This window comes from Salmo salar, chromosome ssa24 (assembly GCF_905237065.1).
Source record: "Salmo salar chromosome ssa24, Ssal_v3.1, whole genome shotgun sequence".
NCBI classification, from domain to species: Eukaryota; Metazoa; Chordata; class Actinopteri; order Salmoniformes; family Salmonidae; genus Salmo; species Salmo salar.
Window position 1 is genome coordinate 7,680,767 of NC_059465.1, and position 22,870 is coordinate 7,703,636.

Sequence of the window (22,870 nt, forward strand, 5' to 3'; positions counted from 1 at the left end):
TTCTTCCTTAGTGAAAATCACTCTCCTGTGTGGCTGGCCATCCTTCCCCTGTAGGTACATGTGATTGCCTAACAAGTTGGAAGAGAAGAGTTGTTGAAATACTCAAGTCTTAAGTACATTTGCACTGCTGTCTTCCACTCTCTTTAATTCTCACTCCCCCCTCCCCTTTCTCTGTGTCTATTTAAGGGCAGTTTGAATTACCATAATTGCTTTACCTATCCATTTGATTGATCAGGTTTAATTTATAGCTAGATACCTCAACATGATAGATGTATAGATGGCAACATGTAGATGACCAACTAGCTAGATGGAAAATGGTTGTACATAGCTAAATCCTTCCACTTGTCTATTAGAATCTACTCACCTAACCTCATAATGACAAAGCGAAAACAGTTTTTTTGAAATGTTTGCAAATGTATTAAAAATAAAAAACAGCTTATTTACATAGGTATTCAGACCCTTTGCTATGAGACTCAAAATTGAGCTCAGGTGCATCCTGTTTCCATTGATTTATCCTTGATGTTTATACAATTTGATTGGAGTCAACCTGTGGTAAATTCAATTGATTGGACATGATTTGGAAAGGCGCACAGCTGACAAGAACACAGTGGCTTCCATCATTCTTAAATTACAACAACCTGATGGTCACTCTGAGAGAGCTCCAGAGTTCCTCTGTGGAGACGGGAGAACCTTCCAGAAGGACAAACATCTCTGCAGCACTCCACCAATCAGGCCTTTATAGTAGATTGGCCAGACGGAAGCCACTCCTCAGTAAAAGTCACATGACAGCCCGCTTGGAGTTTGCCAAAAGACACCTAAAGTACTGTCAGACCAACAAGATGCTCTGGTCTGATGAAACTAAGATTGAACTCTTTGGCCTGAATGCCAAGTGTCACGTTTGGAGGAAACCTGGCACCATCCCTACGGTGAAGCATGGTGATGGCAACATCATGCTGTGGGGATGTTTTTCAGCGGTAGGGACTGGGAGACTAGTCAGGATCGAGGGGAAAGGTGAACAGAGCAAAATCTAATTTTATTAGTCACATGCGCCAAATACAACAGGTGTAGACCTTACAGTGAAATGCTTACTTACAAGCCCCTAACCAACAATGTAGTTAAACAAATATGAATAAGAAATAAAAGGAACAAGTAATTAAAGAGCAGCAGTAAAATAACAATAGTTATACTATATACATGGGGTACCGGTACAGTGTCAATGTGCGCATGTAGGTAGAGTTAGTTATTAAAGTGACTATGGAAAGATAATAACAGAGTAGCAGCAGTGTAGTCTGGGTAGCCATTTGATTAGATGTTCAAGAGTCTTATGGCTTGGGGGTAGAAGCTGTTTAGAAGCCTCTTGGACCTAGACATAGCGCTCCGGTACCGCTTGTTCTCCCTGCTACCGCATTGCAGTCTATGACTAGGGTGGCTGGAGTCTTTTTGACCATTTTTTAGGGCCTTCCTTTGACACTGCCTTGTCCTATATGGCAGGAAGCTTGACCCAAGTGATGTACTGGGCCGTACGCACCCTCTGTAGTGCCTTGCGGTCAGAGGCCGAGCAGTTGCCATACCAGACACTGATGCAACCAGTCAGGATGCTCTCGACGGCGCAGCTGTGGAAACATTTTGAGGATCTGAGGACCCATGCCAAATCTTTTCAGTCTCCTGAGGGGGAATAGGTTTTGTCGTGCCCTCTTCACGACTGTCTTGGTGTGCTTGGACCATGTGAGTTTGTTTTCCTGTAGTCCATAATCATCTCCTTTGTCTTGATCACGTTGAGGGAGAGGTTGTTATCCTGGCACCACACGGCCAGGTCTATGGCCAGGTCTCTGACCACCTCCCTATAGGCTGTCTCGTCATTGTCGGTGATCAGACCTAATACTGATGTGTCGTCGGCAAACTTAATGATGGTGTTGGAGTCGTGCCTGGCCATGCAGTCACGATTGAACAGGGAGTACAGGAGGGGAATGAGCACGCACCCCTGAGGGGCCCCTGTGTTGAGGATCAGCGTGGCGGATGTGTTATTACCTACCCTTACCACCTGGGGGTGGCCCGTCAGGAAGTCCAGGATTCAGTTGCAGAGGGAGGTGTTTAGTCCCAGGGTCCTTAGGTTATTGATGAGCTTTGAGGGGTATTATGGTGTTGATCGCCTAGCTGTAGCCAATGAATAGCATTCTCACATAGGGGTTCCTTTTGTCCAGGTGGGAAAGGGCAGTGTGGAGTCCGGAACAGCTGATGCGCTCATGCATGTTTCAGTGTTATTTGCCTCGAAGCGAGCATAGAAGTAGTTTATCTCGTTTGGTAGGCTCGTGTCACTGGGCAGCTCTCAGCTGTGCTTCCCTTTTGTAGTCTGTAATGGTTTGCAAGCCCTGCCACATCCGACAAGCATTGGAGCCGGTGTAGTATGATTTGATCTTAGTCCTGTATTGACACTGCCTGATTCATGGTTCGTCGGAGGGCATAGCGGGATTTCTTATAAGTTTCTGGGTTAGAATCCCACTCCTTGAAAGCGGCAGCTCTAGCCTTTAGCTTAGTGTGGATGTTGCCTGTAATCCATTGCTTCTGGTTGGGGTATGTACATACGGTCACTGTGGGGACGACATCATTGATGCACTTATTGATGAAGCCAATGACTGATGTGGTGTACTCCTCAATGCCATCGGAAGAATCCTAGGACATTTTCCAGTCTGTGCAAGCAAAACAGTCCTGTAGCTTAGCATCTGCTTCAACTGACCACTTTTTTATTGACTGAGTCACTGGTGCTTCCTGCTTTAATTTTTCCTTGTAAGCAGGAATCAGGAGGATATAATTATGGTCAGATTTGCCAAATGGAGGGAGAGCTTTGTACGCATCTCTGTGTGTGGAGTAAAGGTGGTCTAGAGTTTTTCTTTTCTTTTTTCTTTTCTTTTTTTTCTCTCTGGTTGCACATTTAACATGCTGGTAGAAATGAGGTAAAACGGATTTAAGTTTCCCTGCATCAAAGTCCCCGGCCACTAGGAGCACCGCCTCTGGATGAGAGTTTTCCTGTTTGCTTATGGCGGTGTACAGCTCATTGAGTGCATTCTTAGTGCCAGCGTCCGTCTGTGGTGGTTTGTAGACAGCTACGAAATATACAGATGAAAACTCTCTAGGTAGATACAATATACATCCAGCCAGCTGTATGTTGATAATGTCCTTGTTCAGCCACGCCTCCGTGAAGCATCAATTATTCGTTTTTAATTTTCTGTTGGTCAGTTAATCTTCCTCGGAGGATGTCGATTTTATTTTACCGTGATTGCATGTTAGCTAATAGAACGGAAGGCAGTGGGGATTTATTCGATCGCCTACGAATTCTCAGAAGGCAGCCGACCTCTGTCCTCTTTTTCTTCGTCTTCTCTTCACGCAAATGACAGGAATTTGGGCCTGTTTCCGGGAAAGCAGTATATCATTCACGTCGGACTCGTTAAAGAAAAAAAAGATTATGCCAGTTCGTGGTGAGTAATCACTGTTCTGATGTCCAGAAGTTATTTTCGGTCATAAGAGATGGTAGCAGCAACATTATGTACAGAATACGTTTTTTAAAAGTAACAAACAGAGCAAAAAAACGAACAAAAAACACAATTGGTTAGAGCACGTAAAACATCAGCCATCTTCTCCGGCGCCATGATACAATTCTTCAGAGATCCTTGATGAAAATCTGCTCCAGAGTGCTCATGACCTCGGGCGAAGGTTCACCTTCCAACAGGACAACGACCCTAAGCACACAGCCAAGACAATGCATTAGTGGCTTCGGGACTAGTCTCTGAATGTCCTTGAGTGGCCCAGCTAGAGCCCGGACTTGAACCCGATCGAACATCTTTGGAGAAACCTGAAAATAGCTGTGCAGCGACGCTCCACATCCAACCTGACAGATCTTGAGAGGATCTGCAGAGAATGGGAGAAACTCCCCAAATACAGGTGTGCAAAGATTGTAGCTTCATACCAAAGAAAACTCGAGGCTGTAATCACTGCCAAACGTGCTTCAACAAAGTACTGAGTAAAGGATCTGAATACTTCTGTAAATGTGATATTTCAGTTTATTTGTTATACAGTTGCAAAAAATTCTAAAAACCTGGGTTATGGTGTGTAGATTGCTGAGATATTTTATAATAAGGCTGTAATGTAACAAAGTGGAAAAAGTCGAGGGGTCTGAATGTGTTTTCTGAATTAACTGTATAAAGACATATATGGTAAACAAAGTATTCTCCCTTTTTTTCTGAAGCAGTAGGTAGTCAGCAGGTAGTCGCTGTCAAAAACACTGTCCTTGGTGAGAAATTCTGAGGTAATAATGTTGCGTGGACTGAGCGAGCACTTATGAGGTGAAATAGAACCAGTTCTGTCTGAGGCCTCCGTCCTTTGCGACCACTACGAAGTAAAGTGGACCCAATCAACCAGCATGGCAACAGACGTTTTGGTTAATTATTTAGGCCGGTCAAAATTTTGAAAGTTCTAACAACAACCCTAGCAACAGAATCTAGAACTCATCGAATCCCATTGTGATGCAGGGGGAGACACTTTTTGGCATGACAGGCCCATAGCTTTCACCTTGTTAGTCAGTCATGGAACGAGCAGGTGTTCTTAATGTTTTGTGTACTATTACCACAATGAGGTTGGAATAATATTGTGTAAGTTATTATAATGCCCTTTTACTGTAAGAGCTGTTTGAAAAGACCGCCTGAAATTTCTTCCTGTTTTGGTGGAAGGGAGTTTTGGCCTTCCATGGTGACATCATCATGCGGTAAATTTACTTAATAGACCCATAAGAAACAGTTCCAAACCCTTCTGCCGTTAACAGCACATTTTCCGTTTTTCCCTCCCCATTCAAACCATTCCCAAACAGTCCTAGCAAAATTATTACTTGAGAAATTGCTTTTTGTTTTCTTTTTTTTAAATAAAATGGTTTCTTAGCAATCACAGTAAGGTACTTAATTGTTACCCGGAAATTATTTGATATTGAGATAAAAATGGCTGCATTGGACCTTTTTTTATTTTTTATTTTTTTTAATACTTTTTCTGCTAGATGTTTTCTAAGACCCCTTTTCGAGGAAACAAAGCCTTTGCTTAGACCTATTCCCAAATTTGTTGAGTGGAAAAATGTAGACCCTTCGCTTTCATTTGACACCAAATTTGATGTGCTCCTATGAACTTCTGTGTTGCTGCTCATTGGGGTTTATCCATGGAAATGTCCATAGGCTGCAGTATACGATATAGACCTAATGGTTATTTGTACACCACTAGGCATAACCTCCTAGGCTACCTCAGGAGTCCATTTTCTGCCGAGGCTAGTTTTTTTCCCCCTCTTTCAACAGGGGATCGAAGATGGAGAGACGTTGGGCCTATGTGTGAAGAGAGGAGAAAACAAATAAGGCTATTTTGAGTCTGTTTTCCAGTTGAGCTGCAGGGAGCTGGCTGGCATCAATCTGAGTCAGTTGGGTTCGTTCTGGACTGAGAGGGCTTGACACTTCTGTCTGTCAGAAAGCCAACAGGTCAGACGGAAAAGACAGACGGCCTCCTCCGCTCCTCAAATCTGCTCCACTGCTTTTTGAATTCACGTTATTCTCATAAAACCGACAGGCTGAGAGATACAGGGAAGGAGGGAGATAGATACAGGGGCTATTCTGACCAAGGGGGAAATAAGACGGTAGGGGGAGACAGGTGGGGGATTACTTACAGAAATTATGATTTGGGGGAGAGAGAGAAGGTGGGGGACATGAGAAGGTGGTGGGAACAGATGAGTACAGAGCGAGAGAAGGTGGAGGTGGCAGAAAGACAAAGAGAGGGGTTTGTTGAATGGTGTGATGGATGGAGGAGAATAGAGAGGGGTGGACAGCTCTCTTCGTGGACATCGTGTGCTGGGCGGGCGACGCAACATACAGCTCAGAGCGAGAAACGGGTCAGCATCCGTACAAAAAGACTAGCTTCACTACCTGTTTTATAGCCCATGTTCCACAACGTAACAGTAAGATGCAGTGGTTTGTGAGGCGAATGATTCCGACAGCCCTTTAGAGAGTGTTAATAGGTGGTGGCCAAGCTTGAAATGAACGTCTAGAACAATGACATCACTACTGGCTGCTTCTGAGTGGAGCCCACCACTACAGATTACATGTGAAGGTTGCGTAATAATCTAGGCTACTTATCTGACTGAAAAGTGTGTGTGCTGGGTGGGGGCTCTCTACATTATGAATGTAGCGGCTAGAGAGAGCTGATGTGTGGCGAATTAAGTACACATTAGCTGTTGTAAAGGATGAGGGGAAGGATATTGAGGGGAAGATGTGAGTGGGGTAGGGTGGACTATACTAGCTGGGCTGGGTGAGGTGGGCTGCACCTGTATTTCTTCTCCTTATCAGATCACTCTCTTCATAAAACTGTCCATTGCCGTGCAGAGGTTTAGGACAGGACTACTCTACAGCCAGCTCACAGCAAAGGCAGGAGAAAGGCTCTGGTCAAAGCTTCTGGACAAAATAATCAATAAAAAATGAAACTAATTCAAGATTCGGAGTGCTGGCTGGATGGATGGATGGATGTAAGGTACTGTCCCAGTTTTGTGTCATGGATGACATTGCAGAGGGTAAAAAACATGTCAGGTCCCCCTCAGTAGAACTTCTTTGGAGTGTGTGTGTGTGTGTGTGTGTGGAGGCATAGGGGTGTGTTGGGTGTTGAAGCAGATGATGGGAGTTTAACAGGGTCTGTTCAGGTTTCAAAGAGCCCACTCGCAGCACATCATCCCTCAGAACAGAGGAGAAACACACTGATTGGCTGCCGCTCTCGCTGCCACGGTAACCCCTCATCCGTCCATTTCCCTCCTCCCTCCGCTCCTCCCTCAACCTGGTCTCATCGCAGCCTCGCAGATGAATCGTGCTCAGACCGGTGAGATGGCTCATTAATATTCATGAGGAGGGATTTAATCTGATTGTGCGTGGCCTCTCCTTTGATGCACTGCATTCGTCCTTCATGGTGAGCAGCACTGTCCTCCCTCCCATCCTGCAGATTCATCTGGGCCTGTTTGTTTGTGTGTGCGCACGCACGTGACGGGACTGTGTGCCCCCCTGGTGAGTGAGGGGGAGGCAAGCCTAAATGATCTAACTGGAACATTCTCAAAAAGGAGATTCAAGGTTTCTTTTTAGTATTTATTTCATTCAGGGGTAAGTAGATAAACGCAGGGGCGCCGCCGGGGATTTTGGGCCCCATGAAAAGATAATCACATTGGGCCCCAACACCACAGGCCACACCAACCCTGCGCAATTGCTATAACCACACACCTCCAGAACCCAATCGACCCATTCAAAGCTTTAAATAACTCTTACCTTTGCAGGCTTGCACTCTCTTGTAGTCCAATATTTACTGCACAATATTTACTGACAGTAAGCTGTGAGAATATAACACTGTGCAGACATGCATGCAACATTCTGCATACAGTGGAATTCACTATTTGATGCAAGACTGATACCCTCTATAAGAAATGTGCTAAAGGCCATCTTTTACAGTCTTAATGTCATTTTAATGGTACAATTCTTGAATAGAAAATTCTCTTAACATGAATGAATAACTTATATTTATTTTAACTTAAATATACATTAAACTCTTCAATTAAAATAAATGAGCATCTATAGAATGATATAACAAAGAAAATAAAAAAATCCGCATCAGACTTTTGAACTAAGTATACATACCAACTAGAAAATAAGCAGCTGTGAAAGTGGAAATGGAAAATGGAAAACAAAATGGAAATGAAATTGCCTGATGGTGGCGCTAGAGGAAAGGTCAATAGGTTTCTTCTACTTGGGGTCTTGATTGTGCACAACAAATTTTATGGCAATCCAGCCATTACTTTGAGATATATCTTGTTCTCAGTCTTGTTTTTCTCAGCTTATGGATGTTTAACTTTTTGCCAAAAACAAGAAAAGAAAAAGAAACCGTTAGTTTTATTAGTACATTGTAAATAAAATATTATATTAATGATGAAAGGTTAATAATTTAATATTGAAAAAAAAATGTTTTACCTAATGTTCTAATATTTCTTTTGGGCCCCTGTCAGTCACAGCCCCCCCCCATACAGCGCCCCTGGATAAATGTTTCGGCCTAAGCCTTCCCCTGAGGAGGCAAGCCTGTCATAGGGTCAGACTGAGAGAAGGAGCCCCTCACACACTCTCTCCTCACACACACTCTTTCCTCACCCCTCCCCCTTCCCCCAGGTCTGGGAGAGAACACCGAAGGTGAGGGAGTGTGGGGTAAGACGGGGTGTGAGGGTTCAGCTCTAAACTGGGAAGCAGAAAACACCCCCACACTGACTGGCTCAAAACTCCTAATAATCCCTGTTAGGCTAGGGGTATGTAGGCTATTCACTGAAGGTAGGCATACTCTGTGTGTAGCCTGCCTATACTGAGAGCTCTGCTCTGAGGTGGTTGTGATGAAACCCACTGACAGAAATACTGTGGGGGATTTCCACCTATTGTCCTGTCTGAGAATGATCCAAATGGTCCATTAAGACTGGCCTAGGTCCATTTTGTCATGTGATGATGGTTTCCCTCTAAATCTGGTGAAGCACAGCAAAATTTGGCTTGGTTTGGTCGCTCTCTCCACTGGCTTCCAGTTGAAGCTCGCATCCGCTACAAGACCATGGTGATTGCCTACGGAGCTGTGAAGGGAACGGCACCTCCATACCTTCAGGCTCTGATCAGGCCCTACACCCAAACAAGGGCACTGCGTTCATCCACCTCTGGCCTGCTGGCCCCCCTACCTCTGAGGAAGCACAGTTCCCGCTCAGCCCAGTCAAAACTGTTCGCTGCTCTGGCACCCCAATGGTGGAACAAGCTCCCTCACGACGCCAGGACAGCGGAGTCAATCACCACCTTCCGGAGACACCTGAAACCCCACCTCTTTAAGGAATACCTAGGATAGGATAAAGTAATCCTTCTAACCCCCCCCCTTAAAAGATTTAGATGCACTATTGTAAAGTGGTTGTTCCACTGGATATCATAAGGTGAATGCACCAATTTGTAAGTCGCTCTGGATAAGAGCGTCTGCTAAATGACTTAAATGTAAATGTAATGTAATGTAAAATCTAACAATGTGTGACTAGCCTATACCACCTCTGTGGGCCCGTTTTTCTAATTGAGTTGCACCCCCTTTTGCCCTCAGAACAGCCTGAATTCTTTGGGGCATGGACTCTACAAGGTGTCAAAAGCATTCCACAGGGATGCTGGCCCATGTTGACTCCAATGCGTCCCACAGTTGTATCAAGTTGGCTAGATGTGCTTTGGGTGATGGACCATTCTTTATATACACGGGAAACTGTTGCGCGTGGAAAACCCAGCAGCGTTGCAGTTCTTGACACACTCAAACCGGTGTGCCTGCACCTACTACAATATCCCATTCAAAGGAACTTAAATCTTTTGTCTTGCCCATTCACGCTCTGAATGGCACACAATCCCTGTCTCAAGGCTTAAAAAGTATTCTTTAACCTGTCTCCTCCCCTTCATTTACACTGATTTGAAGTGGATTGAACAGGTGACATCAGTAAGGGATCATAGCTTTCACCTTGTCAGTCTGCCGTAAGAAGAGCAGGTGTTCCTAATGTTTTGTACACTCTGTGTATATCATATTATAACCTGTATTGGTATAATATTTGCCTGACAACAAAGTCAATGTTGAGGTAGCTGACCTTATTCAATCTAACCAAACCACTGTCTCATTACTTCCAACCTAGAAGAAACCTTAGTTGTTGTTGTAGATTTGGTTGTAGTATTTAGGATGATCTGTTTTGATTGTGGGTTCTGTTGCAGCTGTAATTGGATGACGTGTATAATGAAATGTCGATATTGCCCTGAAACAGACAGTAGAGCGGAGAGAGGTTTACCTCTGACAGATGGACGGACAGACAGGCAGCTCTCCCTCGTATGTGGGGTTGTGAGTCGTTCTCACAAACTTGGTATTACTCTAGATAAATAAAAAATAACATCTATTTTGTAATGGATAAAATACCATCTCAAATTGTCTGTTAAATTAATCATCTTAACTGTTCAGAGTGAATGATTATTTTTTTTTTTTACATGTTTTCCAAGACCGTGCACAAAAAATCTCATTACCGTAACACTTGTAAAGTTAGAAAAAACATGGCACGGTAACAATTTTGCACTTAAAAAAAAAAATTGCCTAAGATTCAGGAGAGTTATTACAATAATAATATTAGTAAATGAGCAAATGGTACTTGATCAAGAGCAAAAAATATAATTTTGAAGCATTAAGAACAACATTAATCATGAACTACCCAGCTCCATCCCATCCCCCTCCCAGTACCATGTTTTTTTGTGTTCTTTAGAAATCAAGTCTGTCACAACTTTAAGAAGTCCATTTCTCTTTTGTTTTTAGTACCTGTGAAAATAAGGAAAATAATCAAATTACATTTCATTATCAACAGTCCCTCCCAATCCCAACAGTTAAAATTACATTAGTATGCAATAACATGGTTACAATGTTACTAGTGAAGGTTGACTACAGTGTTGCAACAAGTGCCTAAAATAATGCTAATCGCTAACTAACTAGCTGGCTTGCTAAATGCCATTTAGCTAAATGCACTAGCTCGGGCAAAGCAAACGTTACCTCTAATACAGGTTGCTACCAGTGGTGGTGTAGATCAGCATGTTTGTGCAACGGCATGTTCTGAATCAAATGTGATCAGGATCCCCTGGGAAACACTTTGTGTCCTACCCTGTCATAACTCCTACCTGGCTTTCTCATTTGTTGTCATGCCAAACAACAATTAGAATAATCATTCTATTTCTATGATTCCAACAGTTCACCCAAGTGTTTTGATCCATATCGCAAGTGAAATTGCAATCTTTGGTTGAAAAATCGTAATTCTATTTTTTTTTTGCCCATACCGTGTAGCCCTACTAACAACCTGGTAACTTTACCTATGCAAACATTTGGTGGCACAGAAAGAAAAATTGATGTATTCTTCAGGGAGATGCAATGTAGACTAAATCTCAATAACAAACAAAACAAAAATTCTACCAATGAAAAATGTTGATTTAGAGCCCTGGCTACAACACAGGTATAAAAGCAATGAATGTCATGTGCATTGTTACCAAACCTTTTTGTAAGGTCAAGTATGTCATCAATAACACTCTGGACTGCAACTTTACTCTCTATATACAGTGCATTCAGAAAGTATTCAGACCCCTTGTCTTTTTCCACATTTTGTAACGTTACAGCCTTATTCTAAAATGGATTAAATAATTTGTTTTCCTCAATCTACACACTACTGCATAATGACAAAGCGAAAACGTGTGAAAATTTATAAAAATAAAAATACCTTATTTACAGTAGCATTCAGTAGTATTCAGTATCCTTTGCTTTGAGACTTGAAATTGAGCTCAGGTGCATCCTGTTTCCATTGATCATAATTTCATTATTTCAACAAATTGATTGGAGTCCACTGATGGTAAATTGAAATGATTGGACATGATTTGGAAAGGCACACATCTGTCTATATAAGGTCCCACAGTTGACAGTGCATGTCATAGTAAAAACCAACCCTTGAGGTTGAAGGAATTGTCCGTAGAGCTTGGAGACAGGATTGTGTCGTGGTACAGATCAGGGGGAGGGTACCAAAAAAATTCTGCAGCATTGAAGGCCCGTAAGAACACAGTGGCCTCCATCATTCTTAAATGGAAGAAGTTTGGAACCACCAAGACTCTTCATAGAGCTGGCCGCCCGGCCAAACTGAGCAATCGGGGGAGAAGAGCCTTGGTCAGAGAGGTAACCAAGAACCCGATGGTCACTCTGACAGAGCTCCAGAGTTCCTCTGTTGAGATGGGTGAACCTTCCAGAAAGACAACCATCTCTGCAGCACTCCACCAATCAGGCCTTTTATGGTAGAGTGGCCAGACGGAAGCCACTCCTCAGTAAAAGGCACATGACAGCCCTCTTGGAATTTGCCAAAAGGCACCTAAAGGACTCTCTGGTCTGATGAAAACAAGATGGAACTCTTTCGCCTGAATGCCAAGCGTCTCGTCGGGAGGAAACCTGGCACCATCCCTACGGTGAAGCATGGTGGTGGCAGCATCATGCTGTGGGGTTGTTTTTCAGCAGCGGGGACTGGGAGACTAGTCAGGACCGGGGCAAAGATGAACAGAGCATAGTGCAGAGACCCTTGATGAAAACCTGCTCCAGAGAGCTCAGGACCTTGGGACGAAGTTTCACCTTCCAACAGGACAATGACCCTAAGCCCACAGCCAAGACAACGGAGGAGTGGCTTCGGGACAAGTCTCTGAATGTCTTTGAGTGGCCCAGCCAGAGCCCGGACTTGAACCGGATCGAACATCTCTGAGACCTGAAAATTAGCTGTGCTGCAATGCTCCCCATCCAACCTTGACAGAGCTTGCAGAGAAGAATGGGAGAAACTCCCCAAATACAGGTGTGCCAAGCTTGTAGCGTCATACCCAAGAAGACTCTAGGCTGTAATCACTGCCCCAAAGTACAGAGTAAAGGTTCTGAATACTTACGTAAATGTGATATTTATTATTTTTACATTTGCACCAAAAAAAAAAACGTTTTGCTTTGTCATTATAGGCTATTGTGTGTAGATTGAGAAAAAAATTATTTTAGTATAAGGCTGTAACGTAACAAAATGTGGAAAAGTTAAGGGGTCTGAATACTTTCCGAAATGCACTATTCCTCTTTCCTTTCTTATGTTCTCCTCCAGCAGCTCTAGATTTCTGTACAGTTGCTCTCTATGCTTCTTCACCCTAGCTTTTGATGCAGCCCTCTTTCTTTCTTTCTTTCTTTAGGAACAAGACGTTTGATTAATCAGATTTGTTCTGTTTTATTAGACTACTACATTATTACAGTGCACAACTCTTAAAGGGGCATTACACAAACAAATGTGAAGTTGTTTTCCTACCTCAAAAGTAGTCTTATGGGGATAGTTCACCCAAATTACATTAGTACATTGGTTTCCTTAACATATAAGCAGTCGATGAAGAAGGTACTGTAAGACAGCAATCCATGCTTTGGTTTTGTTTAGCATTTATAACACAAAACCATGTCCAAATCATCCCAAAGTGTTATGATTGTATAGCTCAAAGTTACTTTAAGATGATTTGGAAATTAAATGTGAAAAAATGCTAATATCAGGGATATTCACTTGCATTGGTTTTGTGCTATTAATGCTAAAAAGTTGGAGACAGTGACGAAGTAAACACAACCCAAGCATGGCTTGCTGTCTTGTCTCGTTCATAGACTGCTTACGGGTAAGGAAGCCAATATGTGAGTAAGCTGTAGGCTATAAAAATGAAGAGAATCACACACTTTCTATATGTACAGTGCCTTCTGAAAGTATTCATACCCTCTGACTTATTCCACATTTTTTTGTTGTTACAGCCTGAATTCAAAATGGATGAAATATTTTTTCTCTCACCCATCTACACACAATGTCCAATAATGACAAAGTGAAAACATGTTTTTAGAATTTTTGCAAATGCATTGAAAATGAAATACAGAAGTATTCACACCCCTGTTAGAATCACCTTTGGCATTGATTTACAGTTTGAGTCTTTATGGGTAAGTCTCCAAGAGCTTTGCACACCTGAATTTTGCAATATTTCAAATTTCCTCAAGCTCTGTCAAGTTGGTTGTTGATCATTGCTAGACAGCCATTTTCAAGTCTTACCATAGATTTTCAAGCCAATTTGAGCCAAAACTGTAACTAGGCCACTCAGGAACTTTCAATGCTGTTTTGGTTAGCAACTCTAGTGTATATTTGGAGGTGTGTTTTTAGATTATTGTCCTGCTGAAAGGTACATTTGTCTCCCAGTGTCTGTTGGAAAGCAGACTGAACCATGTTTTCCTCCAGGATTTTGCCTGTGCTTAGCTCTATTGTTTGTTTTTATCCTAAAAAAAACTCCCTAGTCCTTGCCGATGACAAGCATACCCATAACATGATGCAGCCACCACCATGCTTGAAAATATGAAGAGTGGTAGTCAGTGATGTGTTGTTGGATTTGCCCCAAACATAACACTTTATATTCAGGACATGAAGTTAATTTATTTGCCACATTTTTTGCAGTTTTACTTTAGTGCCATATTGCAAACAAGATGCATGTTTAGATTTTTATTTTTTAAGTATGGGCTTCCTTCTTTTCACTCTGTCATTTAGATTAGTATTGCAGTATAACAACAATGTTGTTGATCCATCCTGTTTTCTCCTATCGCAGCCATTAAACTCTGTAACTGTTTTAAAGCCACCATTGGCCTCATGGTGTAATCCCTCAGCGGTTTCCTTCCTCTCCGGCAACTACGTTAGTGACTTGGTGTATTGATAAACCATCCAAAGTGTAGTTAATAACTTCACCATGCTCAAATGTAATATCTGCTTTTTTAAATTTTCACCCAGCTTACCAATAGGTGCCCTTCTTTGCGATGCGTTGGAAAACCTCCCTGGTCTTTGTGGTTGAATCTGTGTTTGAAATTCACTGCTTGACTGAGGGACCTTACAATTACATGTATGTTTGGGATACAGATATGAGGTAGTCATTCAAAAATCATGTTCAACATTATTATTGCACACATAGTGAGTCCATGCAACTTATTATGTGACTTTTTAAGCACATTTTTACTCCTGAATGTATTTAGGCTTGCCATAACAAAGAGTAATACTTACTGACTCAATACATTAAAGCTTTTTATTTTTAATTGATTTGTAAAAATGTCTAAAAACATCGTTTGACTTTAACATTATGGGTTATTGGGTGTAGGCCAGTGGCACAAAATCCCATCTTAAATTCAGGCTGTACAGAATGTGGAAAAAGTCTAGGGGTGTGAATACTTTCTGAAGGCACTGTAAGCTCCCAGTAATGTGTTGGGTATAAACCACCAACGTTTCGGCATCATCTTGTATTCATCTTTGAATTTGAAAAAATGAAATAATATTCGGATCCCAGTGTCCTGTTGAAGAAGCAGAAGCTATTATTCCTGGGGTCCACACAGAACATGACAAAATACAGACTCTAATGGACAGGAACAGCAACACAAATGGAAACTAAGAACAATATGACTAAAAAACAGTATGACTATTTAAAAAGTATTAATAAGAAAAAGAAAACAAATGTAATACTAAGAATAATGTTTTTGGTGTCTCTTCACAGCCCGCAATGTTCCTTGAGGTTGCTATATTCGTTTTTTTAAACAGATTTTATTGCTTGCCTGAGTTACCTAAGGCGGAAGACAATTCCATGTAGTCATTGCTCTATACAGTACTGTGCGTCTCCCAGCCTCTGTGCTGGACTTGGGGACTGTGAAGAGACCCCTGATTGCGTGTCTTGTGGGCAGAGTTTCCATAAGCCATTAATTGCCGGCTTTTGGCTCCCCCAAAAAATGAAAAGCCCGATTTTTAAAGAAAACTGCTGCCAGCCAAAATGACCGGGAGGAAAAAAAATCTCATTGCAAAGTAATGATTTTTATTCATTGATATAAATACGTTTGACATCTTGCTTAACAGTCTATAGGTTCATTTGCATCATTTAGTGGAATTAAATTGGCCTGTGTGTATCTTTGTTAGCCATCATGTAGCTTATTTATCCAACACAACGATCACACGCGCACAGCATACACAGCCTATTTTGAGCGGGATTTCTCCTGCAGGTACTCAGCTGGTTGCTACTGGAGTAAAACGTGCTTTTATAAGCCCTTTCATTGCGCAACAATTCTAAATGCAATCGCGTGTTAAAAACAGTTTTGGTGCAGTATTAAAAAGCGCTACGATTTTTATTTCTCAACTGGTAATTGTAGCGCATCTCCCATTCACCGTTCAAGTGCAGGCAACAGGCTGTCAACGCGTCACCCACCACTTTACAATGTGAGCTAGAAGCAGTATGCATTTTGAAAATATACTTGTTGAAACCTGACTGTTTTCTTTAATATTATTAGGCATGTCTTACCTTGCTTTAAAGTAGCCTATAGGCAGAATTCGACCATGGAAACATGGAGGTCATTATTTTATAAAGACTTCATAGGCGGTGAGTTTCAAGTTTGGGAAAGCTTACAATTTATCCTACCATTTCTAGCATTCTGCGTGGCAGTTATGATTTTTTTCATTTCAATAATGTTTTAATTTCTCAAAAATCATTATCGTGTGGTTAATCATAAAAATCTGAATCAAAATGATTCAAATCTAAAAATTAAAAGTCAACTAATGTGAGATCACCAGCCTCTGCCAAATGGACATATTGATATACCGTGATCCATTGGTGGCTAAAGAAAATCAGCGCATGGAACTCCGTCTATAGGCCAATAACTTTATTTATTTTTATTTAACTAGGCAAGTCAGTTAAGAACATTCTTATTTGCAATGACTGCCTACACCGGCCAAACCCGGACGACGCTGGGCCAATTGTGGCCGCCCTATGGGACTCCCAATCACGGCCGGATGTGATACAGCCTGGATTCAAACCAGGGTGTCTGTAGTGGCGTCTCTAGTACTGAGATGCAGTGCCTTAGATCGCTGCGCCACTCGGGAGCCATTGCTCTTTCACACCGAGGATTGGTGATTATCGAGGGGGAGACTTGGAATTTTTTTCAAATAGTTTACTTTGATACAGTGGGGAGAACAAGTATTTGATACACTGCCGATTTTGTAGGTTTTCCTACTTACAAAGCATGTAGAGGTCTGTAATTTTTATCATGGGTACACTTCAACTGTGAGAGACGGAATCTAAAACAAAAATCCAGAAAATCACATTGTATGATTTTTAAGTAATGCATTTGCATTTTATTGTATGACATAAGTATGATCACCTACCAAAAATGTAAAACAACACTTTCCTACATTTCTACACAGCCATCCAGGTACTTCTATAGGTGCTCAGGTGCGTGCGTTCCCTCAACATGATCAAGACAGAGAAACCATACACGTGCTCATTGCTAACATGGAGCACTCCAAACGAAAGACAATGAAAAAATTGACAATGACCGAAAATTATGGTTATGAAATAAACCAAAACTTGTTTCTCACAAGTGTAGAAGGTTGTGAACTCTGCAAACAACGTTTCCACTCCGAGAATGAGTACGGTAAATTACTGTAATTAATACATGCATTAACAGAAATGTATGTAACCAAATGACAAGGATTAACAAAACATTTACTACACGTGACATATGTAATGGGGAATTGCTGGGGGGAATCAAAGGGCAAACAATTGACACAATGAATGCACAAGAACTGGCGGGAGCCATTCTGCAGAGAGACTCGCCTATATCTTTGCCAACACACCCCTCCCCTTGTCTCAACATTTTAAATTATACTCGACACATTATCTTCAAACATAGTTTAGATGCTTTTCACTGACAGCCACAACTCAATAATCAGCTAGGCCTTTTGCCACGCACTGCCCAAATTGTGGGCTTTCCAAATAAATAAGGCCTACGAGCGTGTGATTTGAAACAATTCAACAGCAATTTTTTTAAAGAAGCTAATGATCATCGATTCCTCTGTGGCTAAATCATGCTTTCTGGTGAACTATTTTTAATGATTCTATTTATTTATGTATAGACAGGAGTAATTATATAATTTTGAGCCAATTTGTTTGCATTTACTTCCCTGTTGGCCCCACCGCTATACCATTTCTCTCCTGTTCCATTGGCTTTCATATCAACTTTTTTTTCCGTTGTCCAGAAGCCAAGGGCATAATCCTAGTCATATTAGCAAGCCATCCTAGTTGTTCCATCTTTAGATTCCACCTCTTTCTAAGTATGGAACCGTTATCAGATGCACTGTTTAGAATTATTTCCCAGGATACCATTTTTTGGCGTCTGGGAAAAATCGGAATATATATATTTTTTTGAGTGTAGTTACCCTTTAAATCAAGTGTGCATGCACATAGCACTGTTTGGTTAGCAGTGTATCTGTTGCACACACAGTGTGATGGGAGTTACATTGTACATGAATCATAAACAGTTTTTTTCCATTACCGTAACTGAACGTCTAATTACCATAACAGACAACCATATAGTAACAAGAAATGGGCATTACGGTAATGAGAAGCCCTTAGCGAATTTAGTTAACAATGGCAGAAGCCATTATTGACATAAATGCATGCTCTTTCTAATCTGTTATACTGTAAGTTATTTAAATCAATAATTTTGCTCAAACATTACACAGTTATGGTAATGATAATCTAAAATGGATAAAGGGGGTGAATTATCAAATTTAAACACGAGAAAAGACTAGCTTATCTTGTAGCCATCTTTGAGCTTCTCTTAGTAATAATTGCATTATGGGTCGAAAAAACGTAATACAAAAAACACTCTACTTTGTGCAGAAATGCTACGGTAATGAGAAACGTGCTCGGACACCTTTTTTTAATAGATTTTTTAATGACTAGTTTGTAATATGAATAGCCAGAACTGATAACTGTCTTTGAATATGTACCACTTTAAACAATATTTCATTGGTTTTAATTAAATATGTTAGTTATTTTTATAAATGTAATGTATTTAAAGTCCTACAAAATTGACCCGGATACATTACGGTAATGAAATTGAGTAAACATTTTCTTTAAAAAACTTAGCTGGCTCTGCAGTTTTAGAATTTAAGCTCAAAACAACTTAACGAGCCAGAAACCAAGCAAAGTGAGCCTTAATATGATAGTCAATTATTTAAAAAATGTGGACGATATATAGCTGAATTCATCACAGACTTGGTTTCATGAGAATTGCCAGTGTGCGCGAAAGCTTGCACGGGTGGGAGGAATGGGCATGTTTCATAAATATATGTACATATTTTTTATTAAAATCCAAGGATAAAAGCCATGGTAGAAGGATTTAGTCATGCCAGCAATTCAAAAGTGGCAAGACGAGGGAAGCAGAGAGAGAGCGCCGGAGAGAGAGGGCGTTGGAGAAAGCAAGAGGGGGAGGTAAATGTGTGAGAGGTGGGGGGTGATTGCTTCTCTATGCTTAAGCGCTAGCTAGGCTATAGTTAAGCAGAACGCTTGTGGGGACTTGTATAATTTTAACCATATATTTATCCTCCACACCCAATGCAAATGTGGATAACACCTGTTTATAATTAGCTTATTACCTGTTTTAAATGTATTTGTTGGTATTTCCTAGGATGCCAGTCTTTTTGCTTGGATTTGATGTCCTCTGGGTTTTCCTATGAAGCTGCTCTCAGCTGAATGATAAAGGCCCGTATGTAAACAAATAGAACGATTATATGATCACTTTCCTCATCGGCTGAACCAACTGACAGGCCTAGCTACTATGTAGGCTACTGTGCAGTGGGCTTATGTAATTTAGTAACTACTGTAGCATAGCTCCCTGTACACTAGTCAATAGTCTAGAGTATAGCTAAGAACTAAAGAGTAGTCGGCCTGATTTTACTATGGGTGTATCTCAACGGCCTAAAGGGCCTTCCTTTCCTTGTCTCCTTTCCTTCACCTGCATTGTTGTGATGGGAAAATGAGACCGGTGAAAGCAAATAGGCCTACCTGGCATACATCTTATTGCTTTCACCTGTCCTGTGTCTTAATGAAGGAGAGGAGGCTACATGTTGGATATGGACCGTGGTAGACTAGCTTTCATACTTCTCCAGCCTTATCATATCGATCTTTTTATCATTGGAACAACAATCAGGCTCATCAATCTGGTGCGTGTTTGGAGACGGTGGTGCCATTTGTCCATGTCCACTGGTCTTTAGCTCTGTGAAGACTAATGGAGTTGACTGGGGTGGAATGGTGATGGAATGTTGACATATTGGTCTGTGTTTGGAAGTTGATGGCATGTTGACAGATTGATCTGTGTGTGGACTGTTGTCCATCCATTCATCCTTCACAACAGCTGATGTGCATTGCATTCACCACGCATCATCTCTCTCTCTAGAGAGCCCCCATCCCTATCACTCACTCACTCCCTCCCTCTCTCCCTCACACACACACTTCTGGGAATGTGATGTGATATGTCAGTGTGGCAAGGAGGGCAGACATCATTCATTAGTGAAAGTTTGTGCGAACCTCTACAGCTGTGTCCTAAGGATCATGGTCTAAAATCATTTGCCTCTCTCTTACCCTCTCTCCATCCTTCCATCCCTTCAACCTCCCTCCACCTGAATGTCACTGGGCCCGCTCGGCTTGTTTAATCAGCAGTTTTCCCCCGAATAATTGGTGGTGTTGCTACTAGTGCTGTAGGATACAGAATGTGAGAGAGAGTGTTTTTAGTATTCCTCTCAGCTTATCTCTCGTGTTGCCTGTGATATCTGACCTCTTTTGTCTCCTATACGGCTTGATGTTGATTTGGGGGGCATTGTTGGATGGAGGGTGTCAGTGGGGGGGGGGGTTGATTTACATAAGGCTTAGCCCAGATTTCGACACACTTGGAGAGATCTGAGAAGCAGGCCTGAGGGCCACGAGCTAATCATCCATGTCCTGTCATGTGCGTGCGTGCGATATCTAAAATGTTTGTCTGTGTGTTTTAAAAAATATATTTTTTAATTTTTTAATGCGCTTGATCATGTGTATTTTCATGCATTAATGTTTTTTCAAAAATCTCTCTCTCTCTCATTGTTTACTTAGGGAGGATTGTTCGAGCCAAGCGGATGGTGGTGGCTGTTAACCCTACAGAGTTTGAGTACCTGGAAGGCAACATACCCTCAGAGTGGGATGGTAATGCTGAAACACTGACACTTTAGCCATATGTCTGCTAGTCTCCATGATATGGTGTCATGGATACTGTGAATCTGGAGCTCGGAATACACTGTAGTACAGAATAGTGCTAGGCAACAACAACAACAACTGTACTAGAACTAACATTAATCGCTATTTATTCAGAAATGTATTCATTAATGTATCAAAGTCACCCGATCTGCCAATGTCAAAAACTATTTCCATTTTCCATACAACTAGATACAAAATGTTCTGTCTCTGACTTGCTTTATCCACATTAAGCCCTCATCGTCCCGCTCTCATGCATTTTCATCAGGATGCAAATAAGAGGGAGATAAGAAGCCTAGAGTCCCGGCATGCTGAAGGAAAAGCTGGGAAATCTCTCTTTCTCCAGAGCCTGCCCTTCCAAAATACACCTAAAAAAAGAACAGAGGAGGGAGAGCTAGATAGATGTAGAGAGGTTGATCTAAGGATCAGAGGAGGACAAATCTGCAGTCTCTTGCCTTATGCAGTAGCAGTACTACAGTCCCCTTTCTGCTTAGACTGGCAAATCAGAGGGATGCCGTATTCTGTCTGTTGTCAAGCTGGAATTGTAATGAATGGAAACGGGCCAAAATCTGTTTCAGATCACTTACTAGCGAGATACTGTTTTTAATTGACCTATAGAGTAATTACACCAGTGTGATGCCATGCAACTGACGTTACATTGGATGTCAGGTGTCACTGTTCATTTCGTTGGCGTGGTATGTGTGCAGTGTGGGCGCTCTAACTCTCGTCTGTCTGTTCCCTCATCCAGCTTGGATCCGAGGCAGACGGAAGCAGCCCCCTTCCATTGAGGTGCGTATCCCTGCTGGGTTTGTGGGGGACTCTGTGGGACGGGGTAACAGGGAGGGAAGACGCTCAGAGAAACACTTTGATTTGCTTTCTCTCAGTTTCCAACAGAGCCAAGGAACTTTGGGGGGACAGGTGTTTAAAAATAAACTGGAGCTGGCGTGGGATGGTGCTAGTGAGTGTAGACAGTCACGGCGATATGCCTGACATTTCTTCCTCCGAGGAAACATCAGTCATCTTTTCGCATCCTGTACAATGGATTAAAGTGAGCATAAAGAAATCAATCTCTGCCTTTTTTTTTTGTCGAGGGCTCCAACTCCTTTTTACCTCTAATTAGTCCTTTTGGACGTTTTTCTTGGTAAGCCATTCTCATGATTTTTGTCATTGTTGAGCTCTCCTCCTCTCCTTTTGTTTGCTGAAGCGCGAAGGCCCACCTGAACTCTGACACCTTAATGTTTCCTTGTTAATAGAGGACGATTTGACTTGAAATTATACACTGAGTGTCCGAACATGCTCTTTCCATGACGTAGACCGACCAGGGTAAAGCTATGATCCTTAATTAATGTCACTTGTTAATCCACTTCAATCAGTGTAGATGAAGGGTTAAATAATATTTTTTAAGCCTTGAGACAATTGAGAAATTGTGTGTGTGTGTGTGTGTGTGTGTGTGTGTGTGTGTGTGTGTGTGTGTGTGCCATCCAGCGGGTGAATGGGCAACACAAAAGATTTAAGTGCCTTTGAACGGGGTATGGTAGTAGGTGCCAAGCGCAAGTCTTCCCTGTGGCTCAGTTGGTAGAGCATGGTCTTTGCAACGCCAGCATGGTGTGTGCAACGCCAGTGTTGTGGGTTCGATTCCCATGTGGGGCCAGTACAAAAAAAAAATGAATTGTATGCATTCACTACTCTAAGTCGCTCTGGATAAGAGCGTCTGCTAAATGACTAAAAATGTCAAATGTAAAAAATGTTTTTGTCAAGAACTGCAACGCTGCTGGGTTTTTCCATGCTCAACCGTTTCCTGTGTGTATCCAGCGAACATGACACAACTATGGGAAGCATTAGTCAACATGGGCCAGCATCTCTGTGTAACGCTTTCGACACCTTGTAGAGTCCTAGCCCCGACGAATTGAGGCTGTTCTGAGGGCAAAAGGGGGTGCAACTCAATATTAGGCACCTTAATTGGGGAGGACGGGCTTGTGGGAATGGCTGGAGTGGAATTAGTGGAATGGTATCAATTACATCAAACACGTGGTTTCCAGGTGTTTCGATGCCATTTCATTTGCTCCCTTCCGGCCATTATTATGAGCCGTTCAGCAGCCTCCACTGGAAGGTTCATAATGTTTTGTACACTCAGTGTATAACTGCCTTTG

General features: G+C 41.9%; 1 protein-coding gene across 1 annotated transcript in view; it reads left to right on the forward strand.

Annotated features, from left to right (window-relative positions):
- The window catches only part of LOC106585159 (NADH dehydrogenase [ubiquinone] 1 alpha subcomplex assembly factor 2), a 37,422-nt gene that overhangs the window by 12,064 nt on the left and 2,488 nt on the right, over window positions 1–22,870 (forward strand). The window contains exons 2-3 of the mRNA XM_014171060.2: window positions 20,583–20,672; window positions 21,469–21,509. Of these exons, the coding sequence (XP_014026535.1) occupies window positions 20,583–20,672; window positions 21,469–21,509 (131 nt within the window). The remainder of the gene's footprint in view (window positions 1–20,582; window positions 20,673–21,468; window positions 21,510–22,870) is intronic.